At 44.5% G+C, this 18,036-nt stretch overlaps 1 protein-coding gene across 1 annotated transcript in view; it reads left to right on the top strand.

Moving 5' to 3' along the window:
• The window catches only part of ABCD3 (ATP binding cassette subfamily D member 3), a 47,762-nt gene that overhangs the window by 11,089 nt on the left and 18,637 nt on the right, over positions 1-18,036 (top strand). The window contains exons 2-10 of the mRNA XM_077276587.1: positions 323-359; positions 1,286-1,384; positions 1,478-1,566; positions 2,850-2,919; positions 5,430-5,527; positions 5,857-5,980; positions 12,559-12,615; positions 12,693-12,835; positions 13,392-13,461. Coding sequence (XP_077132702.1) covers positions 323-359; positions 1,286-1,384; positions 1,478-1,566; positions 2,850-2,919; positions 5,430-5,527; positions 5,857-5,980; positions 12,559-12,615; positions 12,693-12,835; positions 13,392-13,461 — 787 coding nt within the window. The remainder of the gene's footprint in view (positions 1-322; positions 360-1,285; positions 1,385-1,477; positions 1,567-2,849; positions 2,920-5,429; positions 5,528-5,856; positions 5,981-12,558; positions 12,616-12,692; positions 12,836-13,391; positions 13,462-18,036) is intronic.

The raw sequence follows: 18,036 nt of genomic DNA, 5'->3' as shown, positions 1-18,036 counted from the left end.
ATGTGAACAGGCGCAAGTAGTGACTGCAGTATATACATAGAGTGCAGCGGCGCGCTTTTCTCTGTCAGCAGGGCGTTTCTGCCAGTGTCATGCTGATTGACACCTGCTGATGAATTACATATTGGCATCACTCATGTGCCCAGCGCTCTTGTATTAATGGTAAAGCAACAAACTTACGACACTGAGTTGCGAGTCACAAAGAGACCGACCACTGGAGAGAAAAGACGTGAATGTGTAATTTATTGGTGGAGAAAGGTTGAACTTGATGGACCTAGGCCTTTTTTTCAATCTATGTAACTAATCTTTGCTTATTCTTGTGTAGGAAGAGAAGTGGAAGAACTCCAGTCCAGAACAACGAGGTAACGTCTGCCGTCTGACTTGCTGCCGCCCAACGTTAAGACTTGTCACCTGTCATTGAAGCCTGGAGGGGGGACAAAATCTGCAATAGCAACGCCACATAGTTGACCCTTGACTCCACACAGACATGGATGGGGCAAAAAAACAATATCTCTTGAGGTATTTAAACCCCTAGGGGCCGTTTGCAGTAAATGTCGCTTGTGTGGCCTCTGCACTAAGCACTTTACCCATTCATGCCGCTGTGACCACCTGGCCATAACATTTGTACCCAAGTGATCATTATGACTAAAACTGGCCAGGATTTGGTCCTGACTGTTTAACCTTCTCCGTTGCAGTCAGTAGTGATTGTAGGAGGATGGCGCTCCTGTGCCCCTGGTAGCTAGCTCTGCCAATGGCGATTTTAACGGAGGGAACTGGGTCTAAAAACGTCATCTTTTAAGAGGTAACAAGAACCTGTCACATTGAACCTCCCTTACTGTCCGTGGGGATCGTGTTTTGGAGCAGGAGGGGTAGATTGATATACAGGGAAACCTAAAGACCACCTGTTTAAGAAGATTTTGGTTTCTTATGGCAGGTTTTGAGGAACAGCTTACAGTATATTGCCCATACTGGTGGTGCCCACTCCTCTAAGAGGCCTCTTTTCAATGCCATTTTGGGTGGTCTTCGCTATAGTGTCCTGTTGGGATCGGTGTACTCCCCCTCTTGGCTTATTGATCCAGCGGCCGCTCTTAGTGATTGACGGTGATCTTCACATGAACACACAAAAGAAATGTTAGCTGCCATATGCCTCAGTAAATGAGAAGTTACTGACCCTTTTCTCGGAAAACTATATGAGTCTGCTCATCTTTAGTATTCTTCAACTATGTGACCGCTTGACCTTCATTTCTTCTTCGATTGGTTTTGAATGTACAATCTCCTGTTTTTACAGAAAGATGGAAAAAAGGAAAAAGCCGTGGTGGACCGGGCCTTCTTTGCCAGGATTGGCCGCATCTTGAGAATATTGGTTCCCAAAACTTTCTCTAAAGAAGTGAGAATTTGATGTTTCGTCTTCCATTTTGTGTTTTTCACCATTGCTTCTTGTTACTAAATTTGTGTCGTGCTTTTTTTTGTTTTTTTACAGGGTGGATATCTGACGCTGATCGCGATTATGCTGGTCGCACGCACCTACTGTGACATCTGGATGATTCAGAATGGAACTTTTATTGAAAGGTATTACTGAACCAACATTATTCTCCATAGTTTCATGGTCTTTTTCAGGAGGCTGTCAATGGGGTTGTCTACTTGATGGCCTACCCATGGGATATGTCATTAATATCAGATCGGTAGGGTGCGACACCCAGCGCTGCCGCCGATCAGCCTCTTATCTCCCATAAATCATGAATAAATACGTGGCATGCTTGTGCGGGCAACTCTTGATGATTTGTATTGGGCTTTTCAGAGCCCTGCTCTTGGGATCATTGGGGTCACAGTGGTCACATACACAAGATAACCCCTATCCTTTTGATAGGTTATATCAATAAATGCTGGAAATAACCCCTTAGGTCACTAATTGTATATATTTATTTTGTTTTCTTTGTTTTTTTTTCCTCTTAAAGGAAATCTAACACCTACGGTATATGATTTAATATTACAGGTACTAATAATTATTGTACTAATTTTTTTTAAGTTCAAGATTTAAACTGGTTATAAACCCGATTTACACAATAGGTCATCTTCTGACGGTGTTTTCTCTCCCGACCTGTGAAATATTTCTGTTGCTTTTGTTGCAGCGGAATCATTAGCAGGAATAGAGACGTCTTCAAGAAGTACTTCTTGGAGTATATAGCTGCAGTTCCACTGGTAACACTTTGTGGAAATACCCCGGCTTTGAGAGCATGGCATACGCTTTGTGATCTGCTGCAAAACTGCGCAGCATGCGAAGTGCCGAAAAACGATTCATCGCTTTTCCGATTATTAAATATTAACACGTCTAATAAAATAATTGCGGAAAATATAGTTTCAAAGCTCAATCAACACAGGTGTTTTTGTAACATTTTAACGTATGTGGTTTGTTTTTTTTGGTTTTTTTGGAGCCCGATGCTTTAGTCTCATGTATAAAAGTGACTTTGCTGCCTGTAGACACTATGGTCACGATTCATGAAAGCAATTTGACCAGACCTCTGGAGTAAATTGCTTTGAAAAGTTGTGTAATTTTTGAACATCTTGTATTCGCTCAAAAATTGTGCAACTTTTAGTGTCTTCACACCAAGTTCTCCTGTCTCCTCCAAAATGGTCAGAGATGGGATGAAGTGGAGCCAAAAATCTCTTGTAAACTTCACTAAGCAATGAAGTATGCCACATGCTATGATCCATATGGGACAGTGATACGTCCTCTTGTAATGATCGTAACATGGTAAATGCTACATTCCTGCCAATTATATGACTGTAGAGCTCTTGCTATTGTTTTTTTATGACCTGTATGTTATTAACACTGTGCATGTGATGGTTTCTAGTGCAATCATTGGTCGCAGCACAAAAGATTTTAAGAAATATCTTTTCAACTTTATCGCCGCCATGCCTGCCGTAAGTCTGTTTTTACTTTAGTATTGATTTTATTGCACAAAAATTGATTTGTGAAGTTTGTTCCCATTTTCTAATGTGATGCCATGTCCTTGAGATATGTCACAGCTTTATGATCAACTGGGATCTAATGTCTTGGACACCTTGAGATCATAGCCTTTTGTCACGCAGAAACCTGCAGCGCAGCTCCATTCCTGGTGAGGTGCATCCATCTGAGTAAAGCACTGAAGATCATTAAATAGTGTCCAGAAGGAGGGAATGGCAAAAGGTCACTTATTAAATAACCTGTTAAATCGCCCTCCGCAGCAGCGCCGATGCAATGCACCCAGTCTTTTCTTAGTGTGCCACAGCGGTGACCTCGCCCCTGCACATGTGACTGCTGCAGCCAATCGCTGGCCTCGGTTATCTCACGCCGTTCATCACTGAGGCTACTGATTGGCTGCTGTGGTCATGTGGGTAGATGGGACGTCATCGCTAAAGAAGATTGAGGTGGCTGATTTAACAGGTGAGCAATGGTTCTTCTATTATTTTAATAAAAGTCCATACTTTTTAGGACCTCAACGAACTGCCGTTTGGTCCTACTATTCTGAGGGTCCCACCTGTCAAACCCCCTGCAATTAGGATTGTGATAAATGTCCCTGTAGGTTTATAACAGATCTCCAGGTTACGAGGCGTTAAATTTGCACATGGCGCCTAGGATGCGACTTTTGGAAATCCTCGTGCCTGCTTTAAAAATTTTATTCTGGTTTTGTTCACTTCTGTATCGGAGCGCGGCAGATATCGTGTACTTTTCCTATTTTTTAATGGGGCAGATGAGCGATATCTGCAGATTGCACATGTGTCAGATGTAGCATCACTGGCACCGCTCACCTCCTGACACAGAAGGGAGAGCTGGAATAACCCTTTAACTTGCACTAATATCACTACCAGTAATTGTGATCACTGTGTAGACAGAGATAAACTCTCAAATACTAAAGGGTTGTGTGTAGGAAGAAATCCCAGCGTAAAGGGACCTGATCGCTGATACATGTATGATTTCAGCCATTTGTTAGACTCTGAAACACTACGGCATTTCAGAGAAAAACATGCTTTAGAAGTTGCTGGAGACCAAGTATAACTGGAGACTAGTCGAGAAGGCCGGTCCCCAGTGCCTTCTCTCCTCCCTGTCCCCCGAAATAACAAGTGTCTTCCTGGCGTTTTCCTGGCGTGACTGGTGTCTTCCTGGTGTGACTGGTGTCTTCCTGGCGTTTTCCTGTCGTTTTCCTGTCGTTTTCCTGGCGTGACTGGTATCTTCCTGGCATGACTGGTGTCTTCCTGGTGTCTTCCTGGCGTGACTGGTGTCTTCCTGGCGTGACTGGTGTCTTCCTGGCGTTTCGCTGGCGTGACTGGTATCTTCCTGGCATGACTGGTGTCTTCCTGGTGTCTTCCTGGCGTGACTGGTGTCTTCCTGGCGTGACTGGTGTCTTCCTGGCGTGACTGGCGTCGTCCTGGCGTGACTGGCGTCGTCCTGGCGTGACTGGCGTCGTCCTGGCGTGACTGGCGTCGTCCTGGCGTGACTGGCGTCGTCCTGGTGTGACTGGCGTCTTCCTGGCGTGACTGGCGTCGTCCTGGCGTGACTGGCGTCGTCCTGGCGTGACTGGAGTGACTGGTGTCATCCTGGCATCACTGGTGTCGTCTTGGCGTGACTGGCGTCGTTCTAGTGTCTTCCTGGTGTCGCCCTAGCGTCTTCCTGGTGTCGCCCTGGCGTGACTGGTGTCTTCCTGGCGTGACTGGTGTGTTCCTGGACACACATGCTGGGAGAGACCTGTATCTCTAGAGGAAGAGGCAGGGAGAAGCTGCCGGGGACCCGCCTGTCTGACTAGTCTCCCGTGCAGCTCAGTCTGTCTGGCTTTTAAAGTATGTGCTTGTACAATATACCTGGCGGAAGTCATACACCCAGGGTTGGACACATGCTGCCCGTGGATCAGGCAGCATATATTCCCTGTCTTGTTCCCTTTAGACTAACTGTAAACCTCTCTGTTCTGTCCTTCTATAGCATCTTCCTGGCTTCTAGTATCTGCATGTGTCTCCGTATACTGAGCCGTGACGATGCCGTCTGAAGACTGTCATGAGATTGCATTAATATGATATTATAAGGACTATGAATCACACGGTGTCTGCGAAAAGGGGCAGACTCTAATGCGGATGTAAAAGCAAATGCTTGCAAAAGAACATTGTGACTTAAAGCGCCGTGTGACTACTACAGCCGTGCCACTAAAATTGAGCATGTGAAAGATTTACTCACACGTGGCCCATTCGTTGCAAAAATTTCTCTGATATTCCATTTGTATATGAGAATGTGTCGGGCTGTATGTGGATCAGGCACATACATATCAGTAATAGCCATTCACATGACCGGATCAGTCACGGACATTTCTGCGGCAAATCTGCAAGGTGTGAATTTACTCTGAAACGTGCCTTGTCATCATCCGTGGGGTTTGCCGTGTATTGATGCCTGTGCTGCTTGTTTGCAGATCTCATTAGTGAATAACTTCTTAAAATACGGTCTGAATGAGCTGAAGCTGTGTTTCCGAGAACGGCTGACCAAGCACCTTTATGATGAATATCTGAAGTAAGTACCAAGGTGAATTCATTATTAGGGGAACGATGAAGTGGAAAGGGCTATATAGAATAACATACACTTATATGTAGGTTACCATTTGTGGTTTGGGTCCTGTATGTAAAATGTGTTACCTACGTTCTGTAAACCGATGATTAATTACTTACATGGAGACACGGATCCATAGAATTGTCTGCCCAAATATCACACCAATCAACACAAGCTGACAGTTCCACATATATCCATGTACTCTGACACCACACACTGTGAGGAGCCTTATAAGCAGAACAGTCTAAGTGAGTAGAATATTTATTGGAATTATATATATTTTTTTGCATTAGATCCTTTACTTATTACAAAATGGGCAACCTGGATAATCGGATAGCAAATGCCGACCAGCTTCTCACACAGGACGTGGAGAAGTTCTGTAACAGCGTGGTGGACTTGTACTCCAACCTGAGCAAGGTGAGTCTTAGATGTGCAGAAAAACATGTTCTTTGTAGGTTTCCCTGCTTGCTGTGGTTGGATGGGGGGTGATCCTGATAAATGACAGTGCAGACGAGCGGCATATGATGTAATTTTTGCTCTGGACTTTCTCCCTTGTTGAAACCAGAGAAAACTTTGCCTCTGTAGCCTCGGAGGAATTTGGGGGGCGCTGATGCTGGTTGTAGCCAGCAATCCAGCCAGCTTTCTCTGCTCTTCTCCTCAGATAACACAGATTTCATTGTCGGCAAGGGGAAGAGAGCAGTGTGTGTCATTACAAACACCTCTGCATCCATTCCAGGTATCAGGCATTAATGTTCTGAAATCTGGAATAAATGCAGAGTGGTGTTTGTGATACACTGCAGCGCTCATTTCACAAAACTGACAGTGTTGGGGGATTAGGAGAAGAACAGAGCTGACAGTCCCATGAAATGAGAGCTGCAGCATGTCATACACAATTCTGGATCTATTTTTTTATGTCTGGAAAAGATGCAGAGAAGTGTTTGTAATGACACACAGGTCTGCTCTTTTCCACCTCTACTTCACTTGTAATCGCGGTAGGTGCCAGCAGTGAGATGTGAGTAACTGGGGGAGGAGAGCAGAGCTGAGGGTTATTACATGTCTTACCATATCACATAGAGAAAGCAGAAAGCCTGGTCTGACCTTCTTTGGGATCCCCCACCCCCATATGATGCCTCCTGCTTATGATCGGTTAAACTCATGCAGGGGGAAAATACATGCCCCCAGAGGCTAACACTCCCTATGTTGTGATTGAAATTATAGTTTTACTTGACTTTGCGTCAACTTTACCATGATGGGGCCAGTTTAACATGCTCAAACTGGTGAAAGGTCCTCTTTAAGCCTGTCCCTGTCTGGCCTGTCAGCCCAGATTTGCTCAGTGGGGCTGTTTTGTGGTGATATTATACAAGTAGGGAAGTCTGTGGTATATTCTTAAAGGGAACCCGTCACCCCCAAAATCGAAGGTGAGCTAAGCCCACCAGCATCAGGGGCTTATCTACAGCATTCTGTAATGCTGTAGATAAGCCCCCGATGTAACCTTAAAGGGAAGGTGCCATCAAAAAAAAATTTTTTACAGCAATTGTAAAAATGTAAAGAATTAATGTTTAAATTTTCTTAAAAAATATTTTCATTTGTTTATAATTTAGTAAAATATGAAAAATAATTAGAAAAGTTTTGGAATTTCCACTTTTAAACACTAGGGGGAGCAGCTGCTGAAATTTCAGAAAAACCTAGTGTACAACTAGCTCACATTACTGCACTGCAGTAAATATGGGCGGAGTCTGCTGATGTGTGTGATGTCTCCTCTCCTCCCCTTCTATGTGTTTGCTAAGGGATGAGAGGATTCAGGAACCCAGTGAGCAGCCATTTTGTTGGTGACTGCAGAGTAAGGCTGCCGTCACACTAGCAGTATTTGGTCAGTAATTTACCTCAGTATTTGTAAGCCAAAACCAGGAGTGGAACAAATAGAGGAAAAGTATAATAGAAACATCTGCACCACTTCTGTATTTATCACCCACTCCTGGTTTTGGCTTACAAATACTGAGGTAAAATACTGACCAAATACTGATAGTGTGACCGCAGCCTTATACTGACAAGTAGACAGTCACCGAGGATGGCAGGCAGCAAGGATTCTGGGAGATATGTGGTGGAGGGAGCAGGGTGACAGCAGCACAGAGTATTTCAGGAGAGCAGTGTGCTGGTCTATGGGGGGCACCCTGTTTGGTGCGCGGAGCAGCCAGGGATTGTACATAGAGCACTGTCTTTTATACACATGGATGGACCGTCTGCTCCACAGAAATCCAGGAAACATTTCTGCGGATTGATGGCCTGTTCTGATCCAGACTCTGCATGCAAAGACCCCATTCCCCTCCTCAGATCCTGTCTTCTCCATCCTGTCCTGGCGATGTGTGAAAGTGAGACAACAGACACAGTCCGGGGTGACGCTGGGAAGGAAATGTAGCCATATAGTAACGATAAAAATGAGACCCCTCTCTTCAGCTGCCTGACCAGCCCTGACTGCACCTAACTGGAGGTCATGCTGCCCCTCTATTACCCCAGACCCGCGTGCAGGTGCTCAGCCAGAACCACCATAGAATGGGCCCGCTTTCTGAAGATAATACTGCCATAGTGTTCTCACATAATACCGCCATATAGATCTCACATAATACCGCCATATAGATCACACACAATACTATCAAATAGATCACACAATACTGTCATACAGTTCTCACATACCACCATATAGATCACACATAATACCGCCATATAATTCTCACCTAATACTGCCACATAGATCACACATAATCCCACAATATAGTTCTCATATACCACCGTCATTTAGTTTTTACATCATTCCACAACACTGATCAAACATGATATTGCCATATAGATCACATATAATACCGTCACATAGATCACACAATACTTGGCGGCATAATGTGTGATATTATATATATTATAATATCCCGGCATAATGTGTGGTCTTTATGGGAGTAATATGTGATAAATATATATATAGCGGCATTATACGTGATCCATATGGTATTGTGCTGCTCTAGGGAGGTGAGAGACGTATGGTGGAAGGAGCAGGGTGACAGGAGCACAGTATTTCAGGAGAGCAGTGTACTGGTCTATGGGTGGGAGGGTGTGCTCACACTCACACGCTCCCAACTGTATACTTATAGCCTTTACTGGCTATTAAAATGGGGGACACCCCCCCAAAAAAAAAGACGTGGGGCCCCCTATAATTAATAACCATCAAATATTATGCAGACAGCTGCAGGCTTACATTGATAGCCTAGGAAGGGGCCATGGATACTGTCCCCCCCAGGCTAAAAACATCAGCTCTCAGCCGCCTTTTACATGCGACTTTTCTGGCGCTTTGCCTGGCAATTTCCACTTGCCCTGTAGCGGTAGCAAGTGGGGTTCATATTTGTGGGGTTAATGTCACATTCATATTGTCCGGTGACATCAAGCCCACGGCTTAGTAATGGAGAGGCGTCTATAAGGCACCCATCCATTACTAATCCTATAGTTGTATTGTAAATAAAGACTCGGCCAGAATAAAGTCCTTTATTAATCTTTTACCATACCGAACGCATAATCCTCGACTCCCTCATCTCCCACAGCAAAAATAATAAACCACAATGGGGAAAGACACGCAGGGGGGAGAGGAGTGCATAGGAGAGGATTAGATACTGACTGCTGAGCCTTGTATCTAATCCTGTCCTGTGTGATACCGACTGCTGAGCCGTGTATCTAATCCTGTCCTGTGTGATACCGACTGCTGAGCCGTGTATCTAATCCTGTCCTGTGTGATACCGACTGCTGAGCCGTGTATCTAATCCTGTCCTGTGTGATACTGACTGCTGAGCTGTGTATCTAATCCTGTCCTGTGTGATACTGACTGCTGAGCTGTGTATCTAATCCTATCCTGTGTGATACTGACTGCTGAGCCGTGTATCTAATCCTATCCTGTGTGATACTGACTGCTGAGCCGTGTATCTAATCCTATCCTGTGTGATACCGACTGCTGAGCCGTGTATCTAATCCTGTCCTGTGTGATACTGACTGCTGAGGACACAGTACACGGGACAGGATTAGCTACCCAGGACAAGATTAGCTACACAGGACAGAGGTAGCAGTGGTAGGTGTATATAGAGGCAGGTAGCAGTGGTATATAGAGGCAGATAGTGGTATACAGAGGCAGGCAGCAGTGGTATACAGAGGCAGGCAGCAGTGGTATACAGAGGCAGGCAGGCAGTGGTATACAGAGGCAGGCAGACAGTGGTATACAGAGGCAGGCAGACAGTGGTATACAGAGGCAGGCAGACAGTGGTATACAGAGGCAGGCAGACAGTGGTATACAGAGGCAGGCAGACAGTGGTATACAGAGGCAGGCAGACAGTGGTATATAGAGGCAGGCAGGGGTATACAGAGGCAGGCAGGCAGTGGTATACAGAGGCAGGCAGGCAGTGGTATACAGAGGCAGGCAGGCAGTGGTATACAGAGGCAGGCAGGCAGTGGTATACAGAGGCAGGCAGACAGTGGTATACAGAGGCAGGCAGACAGTGGTACACAGAGGCAGGCAGACAGTGGTACACAGAGGCAGGCAGACAGTGGTACACAGAGGCAGGCAGACAGTGGTACACAGAGGCAGGCAGGCAGTGGTACACAGAGGCAGGCAGGCAGTGGTACACAGAGGCAGGCAGGCAGTGGTACACAGAGGCAGGCAGGCAGTGGTATACAGAGGCAGGCAGGCAGTGGTATACAGAGGCAGGCAGGCAGTGGTATACAGAGGCAGGCAGGCAGTGGTATACAGAGGCAGGCAGTGGTATACAGAGGCAGGCAGGCAGTGGTATACAGAGGCAGGCAGGCAGTGGTATACAGAGGCAGGCAGGCAGTGGTATACAGAGGCAGGCAGGCAGTGGTATACAGAGGCAGGCAGGCAGTGGTATACAGAGGCAGGCAGGCAGTGGTATACAGAGGCAGGCAGTGGTATACAGAGGCAGGCAGTGGTATACAGAGGCAGGCAGGCAGTGGTATACAGAGGCAGGCAGTGGTATACAGAGGCAGGCAGTGGTATACAGAGGCAGGTAGTGGTATACAGAGGCAGGCAGGTAGTGGTATACAGAGGCAGGCAGGCAGTGGTATACAGAGGCAGGCAGGGGTATACAGAGGCAGGCAGGGGTATACAGAGGCAGGCAGGCAGTGGTATACAGAGGCAGGCAGGGGTATACAGAGGCAGGCAGGCAGGCAGTGCTAGGTGGTATATAGGGGCTGGTAGCAGTGGTAGATGCATAAGAAAATAAAAACGCTGTACTTACCTTCTTTCCTCTACCAGGAAGTGCCGAGTCATGTTCAGGGCAGAGCAGTGCGACGATCTCCCTGCTCTGCTCTGAACAGGTCGGCAGTGATTGCAGCCTGTAATGTAATACTAAGTACAGGCTGCAATCACAGCTCCTCGCTGCAGATATTTACCCTGGACCCTCGGCAGCAGCTTCTCCCAGCAGCAGCTTCTGCCATCGCACGCACTGAGCTGTGTGTGCGACGGCAGAGGGAAACAAAATGGCCACGATCTCCTCTCACAGCTGTGACGCGGCAGCTCAGTGGGCGTGGCCAAGTCACAGCTGTGAGGCAGGAGATGGGGTCGGAGCCCGACCGTTGGCTCCTATGTACATGGCTGCCGTAAGTGAGGTGTGCAAGTGTCGTGTCCAGACACTTACACCCACACTAATGAAAATGGCGGCCTCCAGTGGTGAATGTAAAAGTGAATAAATAAAAAAGTATGAAAGAGGTACATTTACTTTTGTATTAAAAATAATTGATTGTATAATCAATAATTATTAATACAAAAACTAAAATCACGGCACCCTCCCTTTAAAGATGAGAAAAAGAGGTTAGATTATACTCACCCAGGGGCGGTCCCGGTCCGGGGCCTCCCATCTTCTTACGATGACGTCCTCTTCTTGTCTTCACATTCTGGCGAAGGCGTACTTTGTCTGTCCTGTTGAGGGCAGAGCAAAGTGCTGCAGTGCGCAGGTGCCGGGAAAAGTCAGAGAGGCCCAGCGCCTGCAGTACTTTGCTCTGCCCTCAACAGGGCAGACAAAGTATGCCGGAGCCGCAGCGTGAAGACAAGAAGAGGACGTCATCGTAAGAAGATGGGAGGCCCCGGACCGCGACGCCCATCGTACCGGACCGCCCCTGGGTGAGTATAATATAACCTTTTTTTCTCATCTTTCAGGATACATCGGGGGCTTATCTATAGCATTACAGAATGCGGTAGATAAGCCCCTGATGCTGGTGGGCTTAGCTCACCTTCGATTTTGGGGGTGACAGGTTCCCTTTAATAAAAAGCTTAGAGTGGACAGTCGGATATTCTTGGATATGTGTTGAGATAAACAAAATGTATCCTGTATTGTTAATAATGATGTCATTGTATACAGCATGTCAGTAAGAACTTAAAGTAACCGTTGTTCTAATTTTTTTTCTTTAAATCAATAGTGCACTGAAAATATGAATCTTTGTAATATATGTTATTAGAGAAATCTGCTTCTTCCTTTTCCTGAGCTGATTTTGTTCTCAAAATTCTTAATCGTGCATTAAATCTGTCTTCAGTGACTATAGAGTTTCCCATTAGTGAGATGGGAGATGACGGTTGGTGCTTCATAAGATTCTATGGGGAAGTGTAACTGTCATTTCAGGAGAACTTGCAGCAGAATGTCTGTCTCTAGCTCCTCCTCTTCTCTTTCCATAGAATCTTATAAGCACCAATTGCCATTTTCTATCTTCATAATGGCAAAATCTGTGTTCACTGAATACATATTTTACCCCTGAGTTGTGTGTTAAACATCAGTCCAGGAGCAGCAAGAAGCATATTTTTCTAAGATATGTTATGTAATTGCTTATTTTCAGGTGTGCTATTGATTTATGGAGTAAAGATTAAAACAACGGTTACTTCTTAAATCTTTAATCCTATATTGCTGCTTTATTTTTTGTTCCCGCTTTAATATTAATACATACATTGTTCTGTGTTGCAGCCATTCCTGGATATAGTCTTGTACATCTTCAAGCTAACCAGTGCCATCGGAGCCCAGGTAAGAACGCCCCGATGGTTCCTAGCCAGCCGCTTCTCACGTGCTCCCTTCCTTACATTACTGCTGTCTTTCCCCAGGGGCCAGCGAGCATGATGGCTTATCTGCTGGTCTCAGGACTTTTCCTTACACGCCTCAGGAGACCTATTGGTAAAATGACTATTACTGAGCAGCGATATGAAGGCGAATACAGATACGTCAACTCACGGCTCATTACCAATAGGTAATTGTCATTTTTGTTGCCAGGAAATCTATTTGTATAGTTAACCCTGTAAAGACTTCCAGTACTCATATTATGACAGCTAGGGGGTTTACTCATGATTTTTATTATACTAATGAGTGGGGAGAAATGTGTAACAAGAATGCGGTAATTCTGCACATATACCTGTAGTAGTCTTCCTTGTAAAATAAAAACGCCATATAGTCGCCTCCTGTACCGGCGACAGTCCAGTGATTTCACTGCCGGGGGCTCATGTGAAATTTTTATGCTATGTGACCCCTGTCGCCTGTCAGCGGCCGCTGATTGACTGCAGTGCTCACTTGGTAAAACAATGCCGGGACGTCGCTGGTATAGGAGAGGAGTATATCATATTTTCATTTTAAAGGGGATGTCGAGGTAGTGTACAAACCCTTTTAATTAACAATGGATCAGCAAACCTCTAGCTGACCGGTGGTCGTTTTCGGCACCAGATGTTAGTGTGAGCAGCGTTGGAGGACTTGGCTTCTACATACTTTTTATCAGTGAAACCTTATATTTTACTTTTTTTTTTTTTTTTTAGTGAAGAAATCGCCTTTTACAACGGAAACAAAAGGGAAAAACTCACCATTCATTCTGCATTTAACAAGTTGGTAAGAAAACCAGTTCATAGTACTGTAGTTATATAGATTTAGAGAGAATTTGCAAATTTCATTGCTGATTTTGTAAAAAGAAAAAATAGCACATTACGGACTTCAGAAGAAGTTCAGTGATGATAATAATGGCTATAACAATCCATAGATCCAGCTTCTGACTATAATAGCTATAACGATCCATAGATCCAGCTTCTGACTATAATAGCTATAACGATCCATAGATCCAGCTTCTGACTATAATAGCTATAACAATCCATAGATCCAGCTTCTGACTATAATAGCTATAACAATCCATAGATCCAGCCTCTGACTATAATAGCTATAACGATCCATAGATCCAGCTTCTGACTATAATAGCTATAACGATCCATTGTTCCAGCTTCTGACTATAATAGCTATAACGATCCATAGATCCAGCTTCTGACTATAATAGCTGTAACGACCCATAGATCCAGCTTCTGACTATAATAGCTATAACGATCCATAGATCCAGCTTCTGACTATAATAGCTATAACGATCCATAGATCCAGCCTCTGACTATAATAGCTATAACGGTCCATAGGTCCAGCTTCTGACTATAATAGCTATAACGGTCCATAGATCCAGCTTCTGACTATAATAGCTATAACGGTCCATAGATCCAGCTTCTGACTATAAGGCCGGCGTCACACTGGCGAGTTTTACGGACGTAAGAGCGCAGAAACTACGTCCGTAAAACTCGCATTACATACGGCACAATTATTCTCAATGGGGCTGCTCCTATTAGCCGTATATTACGGTTCAGTATTATACGGCTTTCTACGGCCGTACAAAATCGCAGCATGCTGCGTTTGTCAGCGTATTGCGCAAATAATACGCCAATGAAAGTCTATGGGGGCGAGAAAAATAGGGATTCCACACGGACCAGCAGTGTGACTTGCGAGAAATACGCAGCGGTGTTAGTGAAAAGTTGGTAATTCAATTGCCGGCTTTTCATTTCTCCTGCACAAACCCGACAGGATATGAGACATGGTTTACATACAGTAAACCATCTCATATCCCCTTTTTTTTGCATATTCCACACTACTATTGATAGTAGTGTGTGTATGCAAAATTTGGGCGCTGTAGCTGCTAAAATAAAGGGTTAAATGGCGGAAAAAATTGGCGTGGGCTCCCGCGCAATTTTCTCCGCCAGAGTGGTAAAGCCAGTGACTGAGGGCAGATATTAATAGCCAGGAGAGGGTCCATGGTTATTGGCCCCCCGTGGCTAAAAACATCTGCCCCCAGCCACCCCAGAAAAGGCACACCTGGAAGATGCGCCTATTCTGGCACTTGGCCACTCTCTTCCCACTCCCTGTAGCGGTGGGATATGGGGTAATGAAGGGTTAATGTCACCTTGCTATTGTAAGGTGACATTAAGCCAGATTAATAATGGAGAGGCGTCAATTATGTCACCTATCCATTATTAATCCAATTGTAGGAAAGGGTTAAAAAACACACACACACATGATTAAAAAGGATTTTAATGAAATAAACACAGCGGTTGTTGTAATAATTTATTGTTCTCGCAATCCATTTGCAGACCCTCGCTTGGAAAAATAATAAACGCACAAGATACATACCTTCTGGTGAACCGTCTCGTCCCACGAGGTAATCCATCTGAAGGGGTTAACTAATATTACAGGCAGGAGCCCTGCTAATGCAGCTGTGCTCCGTGCCTGTAATCCCCGGCGAATGAATGAAATTAGGTCATTGACCTACATTTCCTTCAGTCGCGGTGATGCGCCCCCTGGTGGATGTCCTCATATGACCTGGAGCGTGGGAAAAAGTTCCCAGGCTGCAGTTCATGAGAACATCCAGCAGAGGGCGCCTCACTGCGACTCAATGTAAGTACAGATCCAGCTTTCCTTTCAGCACCCGGGGATTACAGGTACGAGCGAGTGGTTTATCGCAGCTCTGCCTGTAATATTAGTTAACCCCTTCAGATGGATTACTTCGTGGGACGTGATCTGACATCAGAAGGTATGTATATTGTGCGTTAATTATTTTGCCAAGTGAGGGCCTGCAAATGGATTGCGAGAACAATAAATTATTACAACAACCACTGTGTTTATTTCATTAAAATCCTTTTTAATCGTGTGTGTGTGTGTGTGTTTTTTAACCCTTTCCTACAATTGGATTAATAATGGATAGGTGACATAATTGACGCCTCTCCATTATTAATCTGGCTTAATGTCACCTTCCAATAGCAAGGTGGCATTAACCCTTCATTACCCCATATCCCACCGCTACAGGGAGTGGGAAGAGAGTGGCCAAGTGCCAGAATAGGCGCATCTTCCAGATGTGCCTTTTCTGGGGTGGCTGGGGGCAGATGTTTGTAGCCACGGGGGGGCCAATAACCATGGACCCTCTCCTGGCTATTAATATCTGCCCTCAGTCACTGGCTTTACCATTCTGGCGGAGAAAATTGCGCGGGAGCCCACGCCAATTTTTTCCGCGATTTAACCCTTTATTTTAGCAGCTACAGCGCTGAAATTTTGCACATACACACTACTAACATTAGTAGTGTGGAATATGCAAAAAAAAAAGGGATATGAGATGGTTTACTGTATGTAAACCATGTCTCATATCCTGTCGGGTTTGTGCAGGACAAATGAGAAGCCGGCAATTGAATTACCGGCTGTTCACAGATATCGCGCTGAATGAAATATAAATACAGAATATATATATATATATATGTGTCTCAATGACATATATATATATACATACTGTATATATGTTTTAATGAACATTTGAGCACATAAATCCATTAGATGTCGGTTTTGCAAGCCTGCGCGAAAATCTCGCAGTACGGATGCCATACGGATTACATACGGAGGATGCCATGCGCAAAATACGCTGACACACCCTGACTACGGATCACTATTTTGGGAACATTTCACCGTATTTCGGCCGTATTACGGCCGTAAAATACGGACCGTATTGTCTTACGCCGAGTGTGACGCCGGCCTAATAGTTATAACGATCCATAGATCCAGCTTCTGACTATAATAGCTATAACGATCCATAGATCCAGCTTCTGACTATAATAGCTATAACGATCCATAGATCCAGCTTCTGACTATAATAGCTATAACGATCCATAGATCCAGCTTCTGACTATAATAGCTATAACGATCCATTGTTCCAGCTTCTGACTATAATAGCTATAACGATCCATAGATCCAGCTTCTGACTATAATAGCTATAACGATCCATAGATCCAGCTTCTGACTATAATAGCTATAACGGTCCATAGATCCAGCCTCTGACTATAATAGCTATAACGATCCATAGATCCAGCTTCTGACTATAATAGCTATAAAGATCCATAGATCCAGCCTCTGACTATAATAGCTATAACGATCCATAGATCCAGCTTCTGACTATAATAGCTATAAAGATCCATAGATCCAGCTTCTGACTATAATAGCTGTAACGACCCATAGATCCAGCCTCTGACTATAATAGCTATAACGATCCATAGATCCAGCTTCTGACTGTAATAGCTATAACGATCCATAGATCCAGCTTCTGACTATAATAGCTATAAAGATCCATAGATCCAGCTTCTGACTATAATAGCTATAACGGTCCATAGATCCAGCCTCTGACTGTAATAGCTATAACGATCCATAGATCCAGCCTCTGACTATAATAGCTATAACGGTCCATAGATCCAGCTTCTGACTATAATAGCTATAACGATCCATTGTTCCAGCTTCTGACTATAATAGCTATAAAGATCCATTGTTCCAGCTTCTGACTATAATAGCTATAACGATCCATAGATCCAGCTTCTGACTATAATAGCTATAACGGTCCATAGATCCAGCCTCTGACTATAATAGCTATAACGATCCATAGATCCAGCTTCTGACTATAATAGCTATAACGATCCATAGATCCAGCTTCTGACTATAATAGCTATAAAGATCCATAGATCCAGCTTCTGACTATAATAGCTATAACGGTCCATAGATCCAGCCTCTGACTGTAATAGCTATAACGATCCATAGATCCAGCCTCTGACTATAATAGCTATAACGGTCCATAGATCCAGCTTCTGACTATAATAGCTATAACGATCCATTGTTCCAGCTTCTGACTATAATAGCTATAAAGATCCATAGATCCAGCTTCTGACTATAATAGCTATAACGATCCATAGATCCAGCTTCTGACTATAATAGCTATAACGGTCCATAGATCCAGCCTCTGACTATAATAGCTATAACGATCCATAGATCCAGCTTCTGACTAGAATAGCTATAACGATCCATTGTTCCAGCTTCTGACTATAATAGCTATAAAGATCCATTGTTCCAGCTTCTGACTATAATAGCTATAACGATCCATAGATCCAGCTTCTGACTATAATAGCTATAACGATCCATAGATCCAGCTTCTGACTATAATAGCTATAACGATCCATAGAACCAGCTTCTGACTATAATAGCTATAACGGTCCATAGATCCAGCTTCTGACTATAATAGCTATAACGGTCCATAGATCCAGCTTCTGACTATAATAGCTATAACGATCCATTGTT

Source organism: Ranitomeya variabilis, chromosome 8 (genome assembly GCF_051348905.1).
Source record: "Ranitomeya variabilis isolate aRanVar5 chromosome 8, aRanVar5.hap1, whole genome shotgun sequence".
Lineage (NCBI taxonomy): Eukaryota > Metazoa > Chordata > Amphibia > Anura > Dendrobatidae > Ranitomeya > Ranitomeya variabilis.
The sequence above is the reverse complement of the archived record's forward strand: the minus strand, read 5'-3'. Positions and strand labels throughout refer to the sequence as shown.